This window comes from Typopeltis vanoorti, chromosome 11 (assembly GCF_054136105.1).
Source record: "Typopeltis vanoorti isolate ZY-2024b chromosome 11, IOZ_Tvanoo_1.0, whole genome shotgun sequence".
Classification (NCBI taxonomy): Eukaryota; Metazoa; Arthropoda; class Arachnida; order Uropygi; family Thelyphonidae; genus Typopeltis; species Typopeltis vanoorti.
In genome coordinates this window covers 46,303,549-46,325,645 of record NC_143559.1, presented here as the reverse complement: position 1 = coordinate 46,325,645, position 22,097 = coordinate 46,303,549, and the positions used below count along the sequence as shown (strand labels likewise).

Genomic DNA, 22,097 nt, shown 5'->3' with positions numbered 1-22,097 from the left:
AATGGGATTCTAGAGTCCATTTTCTTGACTTAAGTTTTTAAAATCCGAAATTTCAGAAGGAAATACCTTTTTTTCCAGTAACATTGGTCAGCTAACTGGCAAAACCGCTGTGTATAAAGCCTAGAAAAAATTCCTCTAGTAAACGACTTGATCATGGTCTTTCTTCTAGTGGAATTGAAGTGAAAGCCATTTCCATAGGGGAAAGGGGGGAGGACTTTTCAGAAACCTAAAACAGGGATCGTTGTTTAAAACTGAACATTGCTTGCTTTTGAATTAAAATGACTAACCTATAATTTGACAGTTTTTTATTATATACTTCACCTGCAGAAAGCTGTTAATCAAGCAAACTTGCTAATGACAAACATAATTTCCCACTGAATTCTAAATAATATATTTGGTGCTTAATTTAGAATCGATATAATGACATATTTTTGCAACTTTCATTACATGCTAATAAAAAAAGGTCAAAGCACAATAAATGTATATCAAAGTGACAATTATGGCTACAATATATTTGGTTAGCCGTTTCTTTTCGGTGACTAGTTATTGAAAAACCAATTGACAATCTTCAGAAAAGAAATGTTATAATTATTTTTCATCTTATTTTTCGTATTTCAGAACAACGTGACAACAAAAATACATTATACTTAAATGTTGATACTTTTTTAATGAATACTTTTGAGGAATACATTTAATCATTTATCTGGTACTTAACAATGCAGTGAAAAAGACGAGCAAAATTTATATACTCGTAAAAAATCATTTTCGTTTTATAAGACAAAGCTTTTGGTCTTTCGGTTCCAAACTTATTGCAAGTTGGCCTTCAAAATCGACTGATGCGCCCTCTGGCAACGACACTTCGAACTGTTGTAGAATTCTTGTAAAGTATAGGAAAACTGAAACTAGTGCCATATTCTCTCCTAGACAGGACCGTTTTCCTTTAAAAATAAAGAAGTTTCTCTATAATCATTGTACCTGAATTTTTTCAATTAAGTATAATTAAGTAAAATAATAAACATACATGATTTATCATGAGTAGATTGACTCAGCGCAATGCTTAACTGTAATTTTACATTTCGGATATAACCATGATATTCAAAGTATTTAATTGACAGCGAATGAATAGAAAGATTACTGACAAAATTATTCCGATTTATATTTATTAAACAAGGTTAACCATTAACACACCATTAAACAACGTGCGAGGCATTTCTTTTTAGCCAAAACGGCACCTATTTTTCAGAATAAATAATTAATATAACTCATTAATAAATTTTATAAAGCATAATCATTTAACATATGTTTTGATCACAGAAACGTATGCTATGGAAATTATTATCATTTTGTCTGTAGAAATAGCAGTAACTTACCCAGAGAGAAGGGAATGAGATATTCTGGCTTCTTCACTATTTTCCCATCTGATGATAAAAACCTTTCTGGAAGAAAGCTATCTGGATTTTCCCAGTACTTTGGATCACGATGCACAGCCCAAAAGTTGGCTACTATTATTGTCCCTTTCGGGATGTCATAATTGCCGATGACAGAGTCTTCTGAGGCACTATGAAATCATAATATGCAGTCAGTTACACAGTTATTTAATACAGATTTAGTTAAGGTTTCTGCATTATTTCTTTCAAAGAATGCATTTATTTTAAAGAACAATAGATGTTTTATTACTATTACAATAGCAGATATAAACTAAATATGAACTGATATGGAAACTAAAATATTTTTATGTTAACTGTTTAATTTATAAAGTAATATTTACTTTGGCTACCTGTTTATTTCGGTAATCGTATGAGGTGTGACCTACCGCTTAGTATCAAGTATGTACAACTTAAATATCAACGAATATACCGATTAAAAGTAATGAAACATTTTATTGTCCTATGTCATTTTCATTAGACTATTGGCAGGATTTGCATATACTAATTGTCGAATGAATGCTTCAAATCTGTTCTTTGGGTTAAGTCCGCGCCACCAAGTTTTAATGAGGTGCCTTGCCAGAAGGTCGGGGATTGTCCCATGCATTTTTCTCAAAATCTTCAGTTTCAGATCTCCCTACATCCTTTCGATTAACTAGGTGTGTGCCAGTTATTGGGTCAACTAAGTTATCACTGTGGTTTACAGTTTGGTGTACATAGCCATGAGTTTCTAAGCCTCTCTAAACCAACCGTTCGTCCGAATGGAGGGTGGTTCCAAGTGCAACCTCCGGCGTCATAATGGAGTGAAGAGCCCGTCTATCTCGACTCTCTACCACAAAGAATCGACGTTCAACAATCCGATCAGAATGTTTCTGATCGGATTGTCCATTGCCCTTCCATCTTTCTGCCGTAATTTTTCCATCCAGGAGGCACTTCCTGAAGGAGAGCTTTCTCGTAACTGCCAACATCTTTCACACGTGCAGTTTCACGGTCCCCGAGAAGCAATCTCCCTCGATTTATTTTTCGCTTTCCTCGCAGTAGAGTTTCATCCATCTGAATAACATTGCCAGGTCCTCCCATTTTGTCTCTCTTCTCCCAAAGTCGATAGGGATATTAGTACTGGAATGGCGCCTAAAACATATGAGAAAAGATTGACTTCAAAATATGTGAAAATATAATAAATAAACTGCAAAAATATTGTACTTACTAATACCATTATTATCATGGCGTATATTTAATAAACGGATGCCCTCAGCTTTGTGTGCCATAAGTGTATCAGAAATGGAATAAATATAATAACTTCATTTTGCATCCAGTATGTTAATAATAATTAATAATAGTTTTAGGCGCACGAACTAAACAATATCTAATATAAAATTATTAACAGTCTAATTATATACTCGAATTCGCCATAAAACATTTTCATATAAGCCAAACATTGACTTCCGAATATGTGAACAAAATAAATGTTAAATATACTGCTAAAGTTATTGTACTTAATATACAGTATATCCATATGTAATCTATATATATATATATATATATATATATATATATAATAATAATATTCATCCAAGCTTAATTTGCTTCCTCAGTCTTAAGTAAAAGGCTGGTTATATTCCACCAATTCGAGTCCTACCCAAGGGCCTATGAGTTGTGGAAATACTTTCTGAATGTGAATGCTGTGGCGAACAAAGCGGCCTTTTGCAGATGCCCGATTTTTAATCCATCTAACTCGAGTGTTTCTAGATGTTTTTTAATATTTTAAGGATGGCTCCTAAAGCACCTATTATTATGGGAACAACTTTCGTTTTCTTTTGCCAGATTCGTTTAACTTCGACTTGTAACTCGCGATAGTTTGTAATTTTTTCTGTTTCTTTGTCGTCAATCCAACTATCTCCTGCTACTGATATCTCGATAAATCTGAACACCCTTGTTTTCACTTTTGTAAACCACTGTTATATCTGGTGTATTACATTCCAAGCGTTTGTCAACCTAGATTTTGAAATCCCGGAGTATTTTAGTTTTTCATTCTCAATCACTTTCTGGTGAAATTTATGCTTCCAATAGTCTTTAGATACTTTAAACCCTACTTTTTGCATAAAGGTTAGTGAATTATGTTAGCTAAGTTATCATGCTTTTTACGGTATTCAATTTGTGCGATTTTTCTGCACCCACTTATAATGTGATCTTCCGTTTCTTCCTTTTCTTTGTACAATCTACATTTACTGTCTTCTTGAATTTTTTGTATTTTTGCATTCATAACATTGGTTTTAATGGCCTGTTCGTGTACTGAAAAAAATTACCAGTTGGGTTTTATTCCAATTTTGTTTCCAGGGTTCAAATAAACCCTCTTTCCTTGCCTCAATTAGAAAATTTTCGTTATTTGTTGCAGATGATCAATTGGATTTCGTTTTTCTTCTTCAATAATTTGTTTTACTTGTAATAATCCTCTGCCTTCTTTTTTGCGTGATAGATAGAGCCAATCAATGTCACTGCGGAGATTGACGGCATGGTGCATTGTCGTTAATTTTCGGGTTTTTCGGTCTAAATCCTCCACCTCTAGTTGGGGTCCATTCAACAATACCTGCTGAATATCTTAGGACAGGTATGGTCCAGGTGTTAATTGCTTTTATCAAATTTCCAGCATTAAACATTGACTTAAGGAATTTCCTTAGTTGCCTTATGTATTCTGCTCTAGTTTTTTCTTTGATGTTATTGTGCAGAATTTCTGATGCTTCTAAAATTCCCAAATATTTGTAGCTATCTTCGAATTTTATTGCCTTGATTTTTTTACCAGCTGAGCAGCTCGATTTCGTTCAGATCTTCAAACTTTCCTCTTGTTATTCCAGCAATTGCGCATTTGTGTAAGCCAAAATCCATTGATATATCTTGACTGAATATATGCACAGTATTAAGTAATGATCCGAGTTCATTCTCTGATTTTGCGTACAACTTAAGATCGTCCGGAAAGATATCTTTGCACTTTTTTGCACAGTTTGATAACCATGAGCCGTTTTATTTAAAATTCTAGTTAATGGGATCAATGACAAGATAAACAATAGAGGAGATAATGAAACTCCTTGAAAGATACCCCTTTTTATGTTTACCTCTCCAGTTTCTTCTCTATTCAGAACCAACGTTGTTTTCCTATTTTTCATGTGGAATTGAAAAGGATTTTGTATGTTTTCTAATACCGGATAGTTCTGTGTATTTTAAATTGCAACTATGAGGCACCGAATCAAACGAATCAAATAAAAATAAAAATAAATATACAAATAAAAATAGATTAGATTCTCCCTTTTTGCCTTTAATCTGTAATGGATTCACTATACATTTTGCTGTTAAAGTTAGCAATGCTTATAAATAAACTTCCATACTAAAAGCTCAGTCTTATTAAAAGCATCATTCGTCAAAATGGTTAAAACATATCACTACTCATACGCATAGTATTCATCACATATTTCAATGTAATATCAATGATATTACAAATTTAGTAATCTTTCCTCATTCATGGTAACCTTCACGTGTATAGGCGTCATGACCAGATGGGTGGTTAATCCTGTACAAGAACACTGAACGGTTTTTCAGCCGGAACGCGTTCCGGTAAACTTTTCCGACCGTTTCGGCTGAAAAAAGTCCTATATATATATATATATATATATATATATATATATATATATATATATATATATATATATATATATATATATATATATATATATATATATATATAAATTCAGCTAACTCCTTTTTGTTCCAGTATAGGGAGTAGGCGAGGCCGATTTTTAGTCCTATCTAACTTTTGGAGATTAAATGGGCCGTTCAATCTCCACTCCACTGGTAGCCAATCAGAGATAGCTGGCCCAAGGCTATCACTAATTAATCGGCACACAGTAAAGAAGGCGGATAGTAAGTGCCTTTATCTGGTGGTCCCTAACCCGAACGCAATATTTTTTATCTCTGAAAATAGTGTGGGTTAGACGGCCAATTTTCTTGAGTTTTAAGGGTTGAAAAACTTGAGTTTCCGGGAGTAAAAACCCGCTAGCCCGTGCCAGAGATCGACTAACTCTGGAACCAGTCGAGAAAAGACTTAGAAAAAAAGTTCTTCTAATCGGCGACTAGATTCGAACGCCTTTCGTAGTGCGGTCAAGCGCTGTAGAGTGCAATCAAATAAAAATAAATATAAATATACAAATAAAAATAAAAATAGATTAGATTCTCCCTTTTTGCATTTAATCTGTAATGGTTCACTATAAATTTCTACTATTAAAGCTAGCAATGCTTATGAATAAACTTCCATAATAACCACAAAATAATAATAACCATAAGCGGTTATTATTATTTTGTGTTAGTTTGACTCCCCAATGGTTAGGTTGTTTACTCAGATAATATCACAGATGCAGAGAAAGGCAGAGATAGATAGATAGATAGATAGATAGATAGATAGATAGATAGATAGATAGATAGATAGATAGATAGAGAGAGAGAGAGAGAGAGAGAGAGAGAGAGAGAGAGAGAGAGAAGGAGAAGACTTGGAATATTTTGCTGCAAATTTTTAACTGTTCAGAAGGTAAGCAGTTGTTAATCTATCACTTAAAGCTTTACCATTATAACTTACAATCTATGTATATTCAGTGGAACTGTTGTTTGCCATCTGGAGGCTTCTAATAGTGTGGCTTGAGTGTAGGGAAGACGAAGGCGATCTTCCCATGCCGGCATCCTTTCCCTGCCGATAATATCATCTATTTCGTCCTGCACGCGTTTCTGAACATCAGGATATGCTGCCATTGTTAAAAGATTCCATAAAGTTGAGACTGTGGTGGTTTCTGTCCCCGCACCAAAGAATGCAGTTATATTTCCCACTAACATGGCATCTAAGGAAACAACAAACAAATCAATATATATATATAATAAGAAATCAATAACCAACAAATGACGAAATAACCCAACAAACAACAAATGTATATGCTTTTCATGAATACGGAAGAATAATATTAATGGTAAATCATGAGTATGATTTTTCTAAAATTTAGTCTTTGACTAGGCGACATGCGCGTACATTAATACCTGTAACTGTTAATCAGTATTGATACAGAAATCAATAATGATAAAAATTAATAAGAAAATAAAATTAAAAAAGAAACATTCGTGTTTCGACGACGATTTAAGAAATAAGAAATACTCACCACTAAAACTATTGTTGTAATTATTTCTTGAGTTCCTTTCTAGCAAAAATCTTTCAATGTAACTGCTGATGTTGTTTGGATCTATATTCTTGTTAATATATTCGCTTTTACTTCTACAAAAATGTAAATAAATAAAATAACAATTATTAAATTATTTAATCATTAGCAACTGGTAATAAAATAATTGCGTTTAACTATATTGTCCAGAATTATGCTTATGTGCATCCAGTTATTAATTTCGTGCAAACAAAGGATGGCTTTGTTTGCACGGCTTTGTTTGGTGGAAGAGTGATTGTTTTTTTTTTTTATTAATTTCACTTATTTATTTTTAATCTTATTGATTTTTAACATACTCGACAAAACCTAATCTGGAGATGACCAAACGTGGATTTATTAGGTAAAAAAACTAGGTAACTAACCTGACCTAATATAACAGTACGGGCTGTTAGATTATGTTAGGTTAGTTAAGATTGCATAAGTGAGTCCAGATTTAAATTATTTGGATTGTAATTGCGATATGGTATATTTTAGTTGTGAAATAATGTACTTATTAATTTTTCATTTTATTTTCTACCGATAAATCCAAAACTAGCATTTTTAATTATCATACCCATATATTATCATATCAAGAAAAAACCCATTACAGATAAAGAAAACAAATACTGAAATTACTTACTCAATATATTTCAAAAGTCTAATGAAATCTTTATAGAGTGGTAAACAACACAGAACTTTAATCACAAGAGGCCTCAGCCATGGGAAAAAGGTGGCAACATCAAACATGGAAAAATCTTCGTTTGAAATTGCAAACTGCTTGACGAATGTTTTCAGAAGCTCCTCATCTGTGTGCTTTCCGTAGATTAGAGTAGTGATGTTGTTGGCAGCGCTGCGAAGAAGGTGACTTTTCAGGTCACATGGTTTTCCATCAAAACTTTCGACGACTTTAATAAATGCGCATATTTCATCCTATAAAAGAAAGATACCACGATGTTTTTCTAGATACTATTCAACAAGAAATATAGTTTTAGGAATACATGACATAATAAAATATTTCATTTCTTTTCTAAGTTTACAAAAGAAGTAACTATTCAAATCAAAGAAATGAAATTCATTTTGCCATAAAAGGAATTAAATTTTAAGTAATTATTTATTTTCCGTTTTACATCTTCTTTTAATCGAAATAACATCTGAAGATATAATTGCAACAGTGAATTATGCAAATAGTTCACTGAGTAATTTACAGCATTGGTTCGAATATGCAATTTCGTTGTTACCTTGTTGAATTGCCAAATAATAACTCTGTTTTTGTTATAAAATACATAATCTCTATTTTATGTAAAACATTAAAATGGAAATTATGTCTTAATTATATGAAATGAAATATATAACGCGTTTTCTGAACACTCTACCTCTGGTTAAAGTTTTTTATTTGATGGTGGTAGTGATGATGATTTGTAGATTTGTATTATTCAGCAGTTTCTTTTCATAATTAAATCTCCTTGATTGTTTGTGGTTATATAATCTGTTAAGTATTCCACTGCATTTCAATGATCTGTTTGAATTATTTCTGTTATGTATTAAATTTACTGGGTTAATGATTTTTTTTTTGAAATTTTTTTCTCTAGAATCGGTATATTACTAATTAAATTTCTTCAGTCCTGCAGTTCTCATTATTTTCTGAGGGAAGGTCCCATACCATTTTAACTTCGTTTTATCACGTTTCTTTATGCCAAGTTTGTTTATGTTTACCTCGTCCGGGAAAGTATATAATACTAATTTTAAGCTCTCTGGAGGATACAATGTTAATATAATCCCATTGTCATTGCCAATGCTATACATATTATAATAACCAGATGTTTGTCTGATCTTGTTTATTATTTTAGCGTTAAAAGTCACTAGATTTACTCAGTACCTAGCTAAAGAATCCGATATCCTTACTGATTCTGCATAAAATATATCTTTGTACATAAATTCTTGTACATAGCACTGATATTTGCAAGATCAAAAAGGTGACCAGAAATACGCATAAAACACAGTCGATAATGCAAATATTTTATATAGCAAGAAGCTATTATGCACAATGAAACTAACACAATTTTCACGTGTCAGTACATGCTCTCCAATAGAGGAATGTTCTATCATGTGTTGTATGTTTTCATGAGATGGCCTTTTTTTTCTTATATGTAAGATCTGAATATTGTAATTTTTAAAGTTTAAATGAAGAACGTGACCAATCAGACAGGTCTTTAACTTGCCGAGCATGAAAAACCCTAACTGTAAATACATTACCTCCGGCATAGCTCTCTCTGGGTCATCGGAATGCGCAAGCCCACGACCACTCGACCACGACAAGGTGGAGGAATGGTGCATCCACACTGGCTTATTTTACAAGCCTACGTAAAAGCACAAGCCACATTTTATATATTATTATAAAACAATATACACTCATCAGTCAAAATATTATGACAACCTATCCTGTTTCTGACCAATCATACAACACGTTTGGACGGAAACAAGCTGATGGTGATTGTATCCTGGTATGGGAATTGTTCTCAGGGAAATCACTGGATCCCACATCCCGACTGAACACACATTGACCGCTCATTCTTATCTGGTGATTTCTTCGGACCGGGTATTGCTCTACATGGCCAGAATGTGACTCAATGGATCCGGACTTCCACTTGGCGTCTAGATTCATTGAGCCAAGTTGTCACAAAACTGTCACAAATGTAAACCACAACAGGAAACCTGATTGTGTTACAAGGCTCACATTGAGTAAAGATGGTTAGAACAGCATATTCCATGTACCTCTCTATAGTCAATTTCTCCTTATTTAAATACTATTGAACATTTGTGGGATCCTGAGGAAAGCGGCATGAGCCCAATCGACATGAATACCTCGCTCTGGTTTTTCTATCTGGTTATTCTGTTATTCCTCTGTATTCTTTTGATCCAGAATAACTAAGGACAACTTTCTTGGTCTAGTGTATTCAATTCCAAGAAAGGTACAAATGGATCACGGAAAAAAGAAGATCCAGACATTAGCTGGTTGGATCGCCAACCAGACAATGGCTGGGTAGTCATAATGTTTTGGTCATGAAAGTATTTTATATAAAATATATAATTCACATAAATTGTAAATTGTCATTTGTAAATGCATAATATAACTTCCAATAACAAAAGTGTTATTGAGTTTATTCCTATGATAATAATATGCTAATTTGATCAGAAAACATGATAGCACAGACTACAAAGCAGACAGAAACATCCAACGATTTCTTTCTGTTCAATCCCTATCAGCGGAGCACTTTCACCCCTAGTAGTATCTTAGGATTTTATCTTTTTATCTTTTATCTTTAGATAAAAGTTTTTATCTTTAAATAAAATCTAAAGATTATCTTTCCATATATATCTCTCTTTATACATGAGTTGTTTAGTTACAATATTAAAAACATAGTATTAGGACTTCTTATATTTTATGTTACCTTTATAAATTCTTCCATTTGTCCTTTCCCAACTCCTAAATCTCTGAGCACGTGGATAGCAAATCTTCTTTGTTCCTGCCAGTCATGGCCGTTCTCAGCAACAAAATCTGGTAACAAATATTTTAGACAGAATTTTAAGTATAATAATTTTAAGTGTTTATTTTATTTTATTTATTCATTCATTCTACTGGATAAATATATTATAACATATTGCTCATTATTTTTGTAAATTTCAGATTTTTGTGTTTATATTAGTAGGAATAGAAAAAATTAATTGGTATACACATATCGCAACTGAATTAAAAACTTTAGTTTAATAGTGTATTGGACCTTTAGGCATGCGGCAAATAATGATAACAATAATAAGTCACACGTTTTATGCGAAGGTGACTTTCATCTTTCAGTGTGAAACTACCAGCTTGCTTACTGGGGGTGTAAAGTCGCTTGAAAACGTTCCATTTTTGGCCTCTAGAGTAAAGCCACTCCTTAGACCAATATACTGTAGGACTCTCCCAAGGTAATAATCTAACATAGGCTTCCACTCTATGGCGGGAAGAACTCATATAAAATAATGTTGCTATTTCTAATGGCTCATCGGAGAAATAGAAAAATTCCACATAAATGAGTATTCTTTAAAGATCAAACCGACGTGGGCTTACAACATTTGCTAGAATAATAAATACCTCAAATCCTCAATTGGCCTCATTTTGGAGTAAATATTGGCTCTGTTGTAATACCAACAGTCTGTTCGTCCAAATGTATAGTGTAAAGGAAATGAAGTTTTTTCAAAAATGAGATTATTTATAATCTAATCTAATTTTCATTGTGACCACTTATATTTGGGAAAGGAAAAAAAGAGCGGACGAAGCTCATGGAAGTAATGAATGAATAACTACTTCGGTTTACTTATTGGATATCTGAAGGTGTGTGTGTGTGTGTGTGTGTGTGTGTGTGTGTGTGTGTGTGTGTGTGTGTGTGTGTGTGTGTGTGTGTGTGTGTGTGTGTGTGTGTGTGTGTGTGTGTGTGTGTGTGTGTGTGTGTGTGTGTGTGCGTGCGCGCGTGTGTGTGTGTGAAATATCGATATATTCAAATGTCTTGAGAGGAGTCTAAGCCTCTATGTGTAGAGTAGTTACATATCATCTCGAATGTCTATTTGAACAGCAACTAAAATTTTTCAAGAAGCTTTTGGAGCAGGTCCTCAGTCAAGATACTTCATCAGACGGGGCAGCCTTGGGATTTCTGAAGTGTTAAAGAGGAGTATTACCATAAAAGCAGGAAAAAGGCTGAACTCACTTTTGCTGAGGCACCTTACTCTGGATGCTTTGCACGTATTGCAAGAGACTTTTTCTGTTATTCACGCTCAAAGCGAACCTGGTTTAAAAGCGAACGTGATATCAGAATACAAGATTTTTTTTCCAGTGAAATAATAAAAGAAACTTGGCTTGGTTTTAGAAGTCTTAAAATAGAATAGTCTCTCATTCGATTTCTTCAGCATCGTGCTGTATGATACAGCATGATAATAAATCAGCTGTACATTTGCCAAAGATATTCTTGTAACGTTATTCGGTTGTACCTCATAAGATTTAGAAACAACACGATAAATGCAAATCACTGTCATCTCAAGGGCTATGAACAGGTAACTAATTAGTTACCTGTTCATAGTTTAGTTACCTAATAAGTAAAATCAAAAGGAAGAAAGTAGCTGAAACAAAGAACCTTGGGAAAGTTGGTAAAGCTCAAGAATTACAATTAACTCAATCATTGGATGTAAGAAACTAGCGGAAATTCGCGTCTTAATGCAAAAAGCATTTATCGTTTTAATATCGCTATTTCTCTTTCTATCGAATTAGTTACACATGACACATTACACAGTACCTGAAAAATATTTTACCGATAAAATTTAGCGGGTGATGCATAACAGTAAATCATGGTTTGTGTTATCGCCACTGATGTGATAATTCCTTGGTATGGAGATTAAAGATTGGTTATACATGACGAGAGATTTAGGAACAGAGGTGCTTCAGTGTATAGATATCCGATGCATAAAATATTGTTCTTAATGAGACCCAGTTACACACATACCGGCCAATGAATTAGTAACTTTTAAGCACATGTAGGCAACTATTTAACAATGCTGCTGTCGATCAGTACCCGACAATAGTATTGATCACAATGGGGAAAAGCATACTGCTTGTCTTAGAGGCGCAACTATGGCCTTAAGACAGTCTGTCATGAAGGTCTCTGTCGTCTGAGGAGGGTTTTACAAACAAACAGAACTTTCTGTGTGCAATAATAATTGCTGCACACAGGAAGATATGGTCGGACAGCCTTAATGAAGGCTATTCGACCACTGTAACCAATATCCGACCACTGTAAAAGATATACATACATATGCACACGCCGATTAAAAACACATACTAATTGAGTATTTTGCATTGGTTACTATCTCATTTTTATACTCTTATTCTAAAGAAATTGTCAATATTCTAAAAAAAAATTTAAGTACTCTCTAATTTGCTTTCTATTTGTATTTATGTTGGTCTCGTTTCGTTCGATACTGTTTTGATATCTCTGTTGACCATGTTTTGCATTTCACTTACGAAATGTGCAGCGAATATCAATGCGGTTTCATCTGCAGAGGAGTTTACCTTACTTAATAACTGTAGGTAACAGAAGTCGTTGTAAATTCTAAATAAGCCCAAGCAGAAAACCTTTGGAAACCCTGCTCTTTAGCTATATGAAATTGTTATGGCTTTTGTTAATTTTTAATACTCTGATCTTGTGGCAGGTTTAAAATTTAACTTTTAAACCTACTATGAGCACAACTTCTAACTCCTATAGTTTCCAGTTTATTTATTTATTTATTTATTTATTTATTCTGGTAAAATATTATCTTGGATTTATCCAATCATTTACAGGAAATATATATTTTAAGTCTGCTTAGCAAAGTTGGGAAAACCTTTTTTCTTCTTCTTTTTTTAAATGAAGGCGAATGAGACGTTCTCATTCGATTGAGGTTGTAGCCATTTTCTCCTGGAAACAAGATCCGTTCATGCCAGCTAGAAAATCACATCAACAATTAAGACAAGTAATAATTAGCTTCAAGTCTAAGTTGATTCGTCGGTAATTTCAAACGGTATTTAAACATAAAAGAATAGAAAAAATATCCATAAAATATGCTTACTCAGATTATTTGGTGTCGTGACTGTGTACGTGCTACATGGAATATCGTGTAATAATGTGTATAAATATCAATAATTGGTCAAATGTACGTTTTTAGAGACTCCCATAAGAAAACAAAAAAGAAAGTGAGGGTATTCAAAAAAAAAAAAAAAAAATCGAAACAGTAAGGCTGTATAAACTTACTAAAGGTGAGCTAGCTGAAAATATTGATTCCAATTATTATTATAAGCATGCTGTAATGCGAGGAAATGCTAAGAATACTTCCATGAAGTTAATATTTTAATCTGAAGATTTAAGCTTAGTTCAAGGAAGTGTTGAATCCTTTATTGTGGGTGTTAGTTTGCAAGAAAGCGTGGTCCACTTATCATGAGGGTATTGTTTTACATCGTACAACGGAAATGCTCATATCTCTCGTATTTACACAAAATTAAACATCTCGGTTAGGAAAGAATCCACAATCCACCTTATTCATTATACTTGCAACCGCCAGAATTCATTCATTCTTCTTCAAAGTTCACCTTTCCTAACTGGGTTGTGGGGGCAGCAGCTGCAAGAGGAACTTCCAATGGTCACGATCCTCCGCCACCAAACTCAGGTGTTCTGGTGTGACTCCCAAACGTGTCCACCCAACGTTTTGGATATAATCTATCCAGCGAGACCTTGGCCTTATACGTGGCCTCCCACCCTCTGGCTTGGCAAACAAGTCCTGCTAGGGGAGCCTCTATTGTGGCATTCTGACCAGGTGCCCGTAGCAACGTAATTGTGATCTCTCAACATGAAGAAGCAGCGATTGAGTATTGAGGGTTTCCCGAATTGCAGAGCTTCTGAATCTGTCGAATCTTGTCAGCTCCTGCAACCCGTCGAAGGAACCTCATTTCAGCCGCTTGGATTCGTGTCCGCATTCTTTCGGTCATTACCCAACTCTCATGATCAAAGGTAAGGATGGGGACATAGACGGTATTCAAAACAGCTAGCTTTGCCTTCTGGCTTAACTCCCGCTTCAATTCTACCGAAGCCAAGCTCCCTCAGTATTGCACTTGCTGAGCCAATCCGAGTATCTAGATCTACGTTCCAATTTTCATCACTCGTGAATATGAACCCAAGGTATTTAAACTTCTCCATCTGCCTCAGTAGGACTCCACTCACATTTAGAGTGCACTGGGATTGTTGTCTTGAGACTACAGATTTTTCAGTTTTGGCCATACTGATCTTCATTCCGGCTTCTGCACAAACATCAACAAACCTATCCAGGGTTCGCTGGAGGTCATCTGCGAAAAGCAGACGTCCAATGCTACATCTTCCAATTCTGACATGCTCACTGCCTGCCTCGGCTATGCCTATTAATCCAGTCCATAAATATTATGAAAAGGAGGGGTGACAGAACACACCCTTGGCAGAGGACAACAGAGACTGTTAAAGGTTCATATTTTGTGTTGTTTACCCTGTCATAAAACTCTGGGCATTCATACAAGGACTTGGTGGCAGCTATTCGTTGGTCATCCACTCCATACTCCTGTTCCCAAAGCGTTTCCTGAGGAACTCGGTCATATGCCTTCTCCAAGTCCACAAAACATGTGTGGATATTCTTGGCATATTCCCAAGATTTCTCAAAGACTTGCCTTAAAGTGAAGAATTGGTCAGTTGTGCTTGTACCAGGACGAAAGCCACATCATTCTTCCTGGAACTTTGACTCAACTGTGTTCATTCACGTTCTTTACAAACACCTAACATATACTTTCCCAGGAAGGCTGAGCTGAGAGATACCATTATAGTTGCTGCAATCTCTCTGGCCTTCCTTCTTGAAGATTGGTATTATTATGCCTGTCTGCAATTGCTTTGGTGCTCGCCCAAATATCCAAGCAGCCTGACACACTCGAGTCAGTCAAAGAAACCCGTCTAGATTTAAGGCTTTTAGCATTTCGGGCCGAATTTCTTCACGACCAGCAGCCTTGCCCAATTTTAGGTATTTAATTGCTAAATGGACCTATTCTGCTGTGATACTAGTCATCCCCACGATCTGCACCTCTTGAATGTCCACGACTGCTGGGCCACCCTGGATTAAGAATGCTATCAAAGTATTCTCTCCATCTGTGGAGGATATGCTTCTCGGTTGTTAAAAGTGCACCATCAGAGTTCTTAATTGCCCTTGCTGTTCACGATCTCTTCCCTCGAAGGTAGCTGATAGTTTACCAGAATACTTTATTTGCATTTGCATAGGATGACTCTAATCTTTCTCCAAAGGATTCCCAAGCCTTCTGCTTTGCTGTCTTTACTGCCTCAGCAGCAACGTTTTGAACCTCAGCGTACTGGAAACCCATCTCAGATGACCTGACCCTAAGCCATGTTACGCAGGCCTCCTTTTTTTCCCGGACAGCTTTTTGGACCACTTGGTTCCACCAAGGTGTCCTTTTCTCACTGTCCATCGCAACCCCGAGCCGCTTTCTGCAAGAGCATGAGAGTGCAGAGGCAGTAACAGCTGTTCTGAACAGCTCTCACCCCTCCTCAACATCTGCTGTATGCTTGAGAATCTCTTTGAACCTGGAGGAAATGTCATCTGCAAAACTCCTCGTCTCATCCTCATTTTCCAGTGCCTCCCATTTCAGGCAATATAGCTCCTTAGCCCTACCAACATTGATTGTAGCATCTGGTTTCTGAAGCCGTAGGGTGCAGACAACAAGGAGGTGGTCAGTAGACAGTTCTGCCCCTTTCCTCACATGAATGTCTAGCACTGAGGAAAATAGGTCTGCTTAGACTATGAAGAAGTCAATCAGAGATCTTTTTCCAAGTGTATTCCTGTACCAGGTATATTTATAGACTTCTCAGGGCTGGAAGAAGGTATTCATTATGGACAAGCTGCTAATACAGCAGGTCAAATAATTTCAAACCATTCGCGTTAAGTTCAGGGTCTCCGTTCCTCCCAACCATACCCCTCCACGTCTGGTCATCTGCTGCAACATATGCATTGAAGTCACCCATTAGCAGGACTGATTCCATGTCTGCCACCCTGTCAAAATCAGCATCCACTTTCTCTAAGAAGGTCTAGTATTCTGACTCCAGATTTGGTGCATAGGCTTGCCCCACAGCCAAGTCGTGGGTTTTAATCTGGAGCATTAACACACACATACCCGTCCACCAATGGGATCCAGCTCATTAACACAATCTGACAGCCGGGGGATTGTGAGTATCCCACACCCGCCTGAGCAGACATTGTCGGCCTCACACTACGGCAGTACAGCTTCCACCCCTCATTCAGGTCGACAGTTCCAGAGCCCTCCTCTCCTCTTGGTCGAAGAAAGCCCGACTAAATCTAGTTGGTACGCTTCCTTATCACAGAGAAGATGTTCCAGTTACCTAAAGCCATAGTCTGGTGCTGTTGTCATTGCCATTTCAGTCCTTTTGCAGAACTATTTTTGCGCTGCCTATAAACACCTCCCCAAACAGGTAGCGGGCCCATTCATGGCGTTTCCTCTAGCAGAGTGCTGAGAAGTAGTGCCTAAGGAAGACTGTAACATATTTTTCGAACGGGTCCCTGCCTAAAACCAGAATGCGTCCCTTGGTATGGACAATGCGATACGACTATTGTATGTTGACCTGACCATGTTACAGTGTTTTGTAATGCCCTGTTAGCACTTCCCTTAGCATAAGAAGAAATGACACAGCAAAATAAGAAAGATTCACCCTTAGCCCCTCGAATACTCTAATAGCATTCGGAGGAAGGCGCAACAAGAGAAAAAAGAAAGAATTAAGAAAGAAAGAACCCCCAGATTTATCATTCATAATTCTACAAACACTGTATTTAACCGAAACGTAATGATTCGAGAGCACATGACCACGGGCCATTACAGTTATGCATAGTTTTCTTCAAATCCAAATCCCCCCCCCCGCGGAAGAAAAAAAGAACATACTTTCATAGAAATGGAACAAAGAAGAATCTATAAAAGTTGCAAAAACGATTGTCAAGAACAAAGCGAGATACATACATGATTAAAATTGTTTCCTTCGATTATTTCCATAAATAAATAACTGAAATACACCCATACATGGATAAGACACTCAAAAGGCTATTTCCCCTTCATCTTCTGTTATTTATATATTTTAGATTCGGGATATTCTAGGCAGCTTATACCAAATAGCTTAGCGTAAGTCCCACTAAATTCCATATACTTTGCTGATGAACTTCCATGCTTCTCTCAAATATGAGTTATTTTTAATTCTTCAATATCTTGCGTGGTATAATGTGAAGCGATTCATTAATGAGGACAAACCACACATTAAACAACTACATTTATGGATCTCTATTCTTTCTTTATTCTTAATTGTTCGAAGAAACTCACAATAATCTGAAAACAATTCTGGTAATAAATACTCTCTCAGTTTACAATACCATCTCGAGTTTTTTTTAGTTTTTTTTTTAGATATTTAAAATAATTATTAAAAGACTCCGTTAAATAAAAGACTGTTAAAGACTCCCCTAATTGTTTCCTGGCTTCGCCTGATTCCTAAAAGTAAACAAAATATACTAATGCTTCAAGAAGAGGACACCATAAACATTGGAGCACATTCGCGTTAATAGCTCGGGTGCGCGTTCACAAATACATACAACTTTGAGCACTTTGAACAAACATCTTAGCGTTTCAGTAGTTTTAAACCGCCTAGAAGGTGAAGTAGAGTGAGCGCTGAGACAATATCACCCAGAAATCAGTGGCTGCGATAGGTTATTGTGTCAACCAGTCCAAATGAACGTTGCCATTTGTGATGAGTTTATGTTTTTGTTTTCTGAGTTTGATCTGTTTTGCATGCGTGAAGTGTGAACTGACGTGTTTAGGACACCGTTATAAACAATTTATTTTTGCCCATATTTACAATGGGAAACTGTGTTGACGATTTACTGAATATCCCGTTTTCTGCTAGAGCTTTCGCGGACTGTATGATTATAGTCAAAGCACGTCGGTTCTTGTGTATAAATAAGTAAGAAAAACAAGTTATTTCAGCTTTTCTTTGGTCCAGTCCGGAAAAGTAATAATTTCCCAAGTGATTACTTTTGCGATTCCTGTGCGTATTGTATGGCAAAAGAATCGCAAAAATCATATCAAAATTCAAATAATCCGTGGCTCACTCTAGTATTTCCCAGTGATAATCTAATCTCATCACCAATCGTAGACTCTTTATGCTTCTATTATAAACGACGATTGAAGCATAGCTGTTGTTCATTTGATCTTTATGCTTTCCATATTGAAAATTATATTAATTGATAAACTAAAATTTTCAAAATTATCCTGCAATTAACTGCATTGGAATAATTAAGATGAGCGCTGATGTGCTATGCACTCTTAAAACTTTCATACAACAATAAATATACAATCATAAAATTTCATATATGTGTGTGTGTGTGTGTGTGTGTGTGTGTGTGTGTGTGTGTGTGTGTGTGTGTGTGTGTGTGTGTGTGTGTGTGTGTGTGTGTGTGTGTGTGTGTGTGTGTGTGTGTGTGTGTGTGTGTGTGTGTGTAGAAAGTATTTTACCTTGGGTATAATAAATGTTAAAGATACCAAGCAATTTTAAACCTGGTTTTACTCCATTTTCCAAGTAAGCAAACAGACAAACAAGTCTGTTTGCTTACTTATATATATATATATATATATATATATATATGAAATTCGCTTACTTTTGCTTCCAGGAAGAAGAGTAAATGCCATCGGACTTGGCCTGTCTAGGAACTTAATCATTGCCTCTTTCGTGCTCTCGAAATCGTTCAAGAAGACTACTAAATGAGACCCAATCTTCATACTGAAACAAACACGACATGATTTTCATTTTAATTAACTTTAATATGAAATCAAATTGTCAATATTACAATAACATAATAGTGGTAATTCACATATCCTCTGAATGATCTCATCTGTAATTTTAATATTGCCATTGATGTTGGAAAGATTTTTATGGTAGAAATCGGTCTACCTTTTGAGGTATTTGTTGCTATTTATGTGTATATCTTTTTTTTTAATATTATAATATTTCTTTTGAGGATTTTAAGAAATTAAGAAGAAACTAGCATTAATTAATCTTCGTCATTTTGCATTATCACCTGTAAAAGTAATTATTTGTAGAGATTAGATACAGAAACTAATGTGAAAGTAAACATGCGTAAGTTTTAAATTTAAATTTACTCCACCTAACTTCAAGTTTCCGCCTTAATATCTACCATGAGAGTACGCACATATTTTGTAGCAGTTTAAAGCAATTAACTGTAAACAAATTGAGCCTCAGCCTACTATAGAATAAGAATAAATATCGCTAAGATTAAACACAACGAAAAAAACTACCAAAAATTTCACAAAAGAATTAAATTCGATAGAAACAACGACTTTCAAAGTAAACAAAAGTAAGAATTACAATAAATTCTGATTAAATGCCAAATGATATTTTTAAAATATCAACATTAGATTTAGTTGTTTACAAAACAACTAAATCTAATGTTGATTTAATTGTTTCCAAAACAACTAAATCTAAGGTATCGAGAGTTACGTCATTTGCCCCAACAGTACGGATATCCAGCAAACTGTTGGATATCCTTACTGTTGGGGCAGATATAGTAACATTCGATACCTTAACTCTCAATAACCGTATGTAGTAACTAAATAAGGTGAGTAAATATGCAGGAATATCAGTTCTGCTAACAAGTATCATAGCACAAATATCAGAACAGAAAATCATTAAAATAATTCAGCTGTATGCACCAACCAGAAATTATAGAGATGATTATAATTATAAAAGAGAAATTATAAAGTAGATAAAGATAAATAATCTGACACAAAGTCTAATACAGTAACAGCAGGATTCTACGGTCTAAAATAGTGTTGGGTGATTGTAGGTCAGGAGCAGGAAAAATTGAAAATGATAAAAGTTTAAATTTTATGACGAAGAACCATCAAATGCTATGAACATAATTTACAAGAAAAAAGATCAAGTCGAAAATAAACATAGATTGGTAAGCATTGAGAAAAAAAGTGAAATAGATTACCTTTTATCATCTCATGCAAGAATATTTAAAGATATTTCAGTTATCAATGAAACATGCATATGAAGTGATTACAATATATTCAGAAGGGAAACAACAGGATGAAAGAGAATAATAATTTTTAAAAAAGTACACATAAATAATGATAGATTAGTAAACCACCATAAATTACACCAAGAAGGAATTGAGAAAATTATATAATCAAAGAAACAACAGGAATGAAAAAAGTCCACGAATGGATAATATACAGGGATATTTCAATCTAATCATTATAAAAAGAGCTAATAATATTGCAAAAGATAAAAAGGCTAAAACTAAAAATCCCTCAAAGAAAACAACAAAAAACTTTTGTTGGGAAAAAAAAGAAGTCAGCTAATTGGAGAAGGAAAACATAATATATATATATATATATATACATATATATATATATATATATAGTGTGTATTCTAAAACAGCATGGTGAGATTGATCTGAATTTGTTCTTTTCTCCAAATTTTCCCAAAATATTATTACATGTCCGGGTTTCTCTTCCTAATCTGCTGTTTAGCACTTCAACAGGGATCAATTTTTTTTTATTTTGTTTATGCCAGATACTTTCTCTAATCTCGAAAATTCCTCCACTTCTTCCGCAGTGTTCCCTTCTACGGTTCCTTCTCAAAACCACATACACAAATACGTTTCATTATCCTATTTCCCAATTTTGGAGTATGCTGAGATAAATATAATTCAGATTACCTTCCAGTCTAAACGTATATCAGGTTTGATGTTCAGTTCTATCTGTTATCCCCCCCGCCCACCGTGTTTCCATGATCATCATTGGTCGAATCTTATATTTATTAATTAGCAGGATATCACTTATTTCATTTCTCCTTCTTTGTCTCAGTGAAACCAATTATGTCGATTTCTTCAACTAGTTCGATTCCTTTTCCGATGCTGCCTACTTTCAATTCTGTGGATGTTCAGTTTTTTTTCCAGTATCTAACTTTTCGGTATTCGACCTGATTCTTCGAAGAACAGTCCCAGGCTCTGTTCCCAGAAAAACAGAGCCTGGGACTTGTATAACCGATGAATGAACAGGCTATCAAGAAAATTCATGATGTTGAAGAAATACAAATATAGTTTCTTTGATAATATCCAAACTCCTAGCCCATTCTCCCTTGTTCCGTTTTGAGTTGATAGCTAACAGGCGCATCACATGTAAAACTAATTGAACCTATTTCAATTATTACTATCTTTTCAAATAGTCACCTTTATGTCGCGAAATGATAAAGAATTAATGATTTAAATAATTAGAAGTCTCGTTTAAAATAAATTTAATAAATAAAATTGTTGCTTACCTTAATACGTTGCCATATTTCTTCGAGAGTTTCATTACTTGCAAATGAACATTTCTTTTAAGGAATGGATAATATCCTAAAAGTGGCAGTCCTGTTGGTCCAGGTGGAAGCCTTCTGCTGTCACTCAGACTGCGATAGATAATACATGCACATAAAACAGTTAAGAATACACTTATGGTGGAAGCAGTCAAGTGAGTTTCTATGAAAGACGTGAATGGATACTCCATGTTATCTTTAATAAATCATGAGCGATTCAGTACATACAAAACGTATTAATTAATGTGAATAATCGAAGTGAAAACGGACGCCTTATCGAGTTGTAAAGAATTCTGTCAGCATGAAAAGCATACACCCCATTCAGGTAGATACTTTACTCTTGTATCAGCAGGGTAAAGTTCATTGATAAGGAGAACGAGCGTCTCCTATAAAAAATAAATCAGCCGTTCTTAAAGATAGTTGAAATC

The 22,097-nt window shown here is 35.0% G+C and overlaps 1 protein-coding gene across 1 annotated transcript; it reads right to left on the bottom strand.

The window, feature by feature from the left end:
• Positions 1 to 647: 647 nt before the first annotated feature.
• On the bottom strand, positions 648 to 21,860 carry LOC150101512 (vitamin D 25-hydroxylase-like). The gene is made up of 8 exons (XM_090400161.1): positions 21,634 to 21,860; positions 18,944 to 19,065; positions 10,099 to 10,205; positions 7,290 to 7,579; positions 6,614 to 6,726; positions 6,046 to 6,301; positions 1,371 to 1,558; positions 648 to 938 (listed from the first exon to the last, which is right to left on the bottom strand). The coding sequence occupies exons 1-8, from the start codon at positions 21,858 to 21,860 to the stop codon at positions 760 to 762; spliced, it is 1,482 nt and encodes a 493-aa protein (XP_090256287.1). The 3' UTR covers positions 648 to 759.
• Positions 21,861 to 22,097: the final 237 nt, after the last annotated feature.

Excerpts from the sequence above, each read along its gene's own strand:
- LOC150101512 (XM_090400161.1), bottom strand. The coding sequence starts at position 21,860 with ATGGAGTATCCATTCACGTCTTTCATAGAAACTCACTTGACTGCTTCC. Across the intron at positions 19,066-21,633 it reads AAATATGGCAACGTATTAAG|TATGAAGATTGGGTCTCATT; the intron begins GTAAGCAACAAT and ends TGTTTGTTTCAG. Across the intron at positions 6,302-6,613 it reads TTACAACAATAGTTTTAGTG|ATGCCATGTTAGTGGGAAAT; the intron begins GTGAGTATTTCT and ends TTGTTTCCTTAG.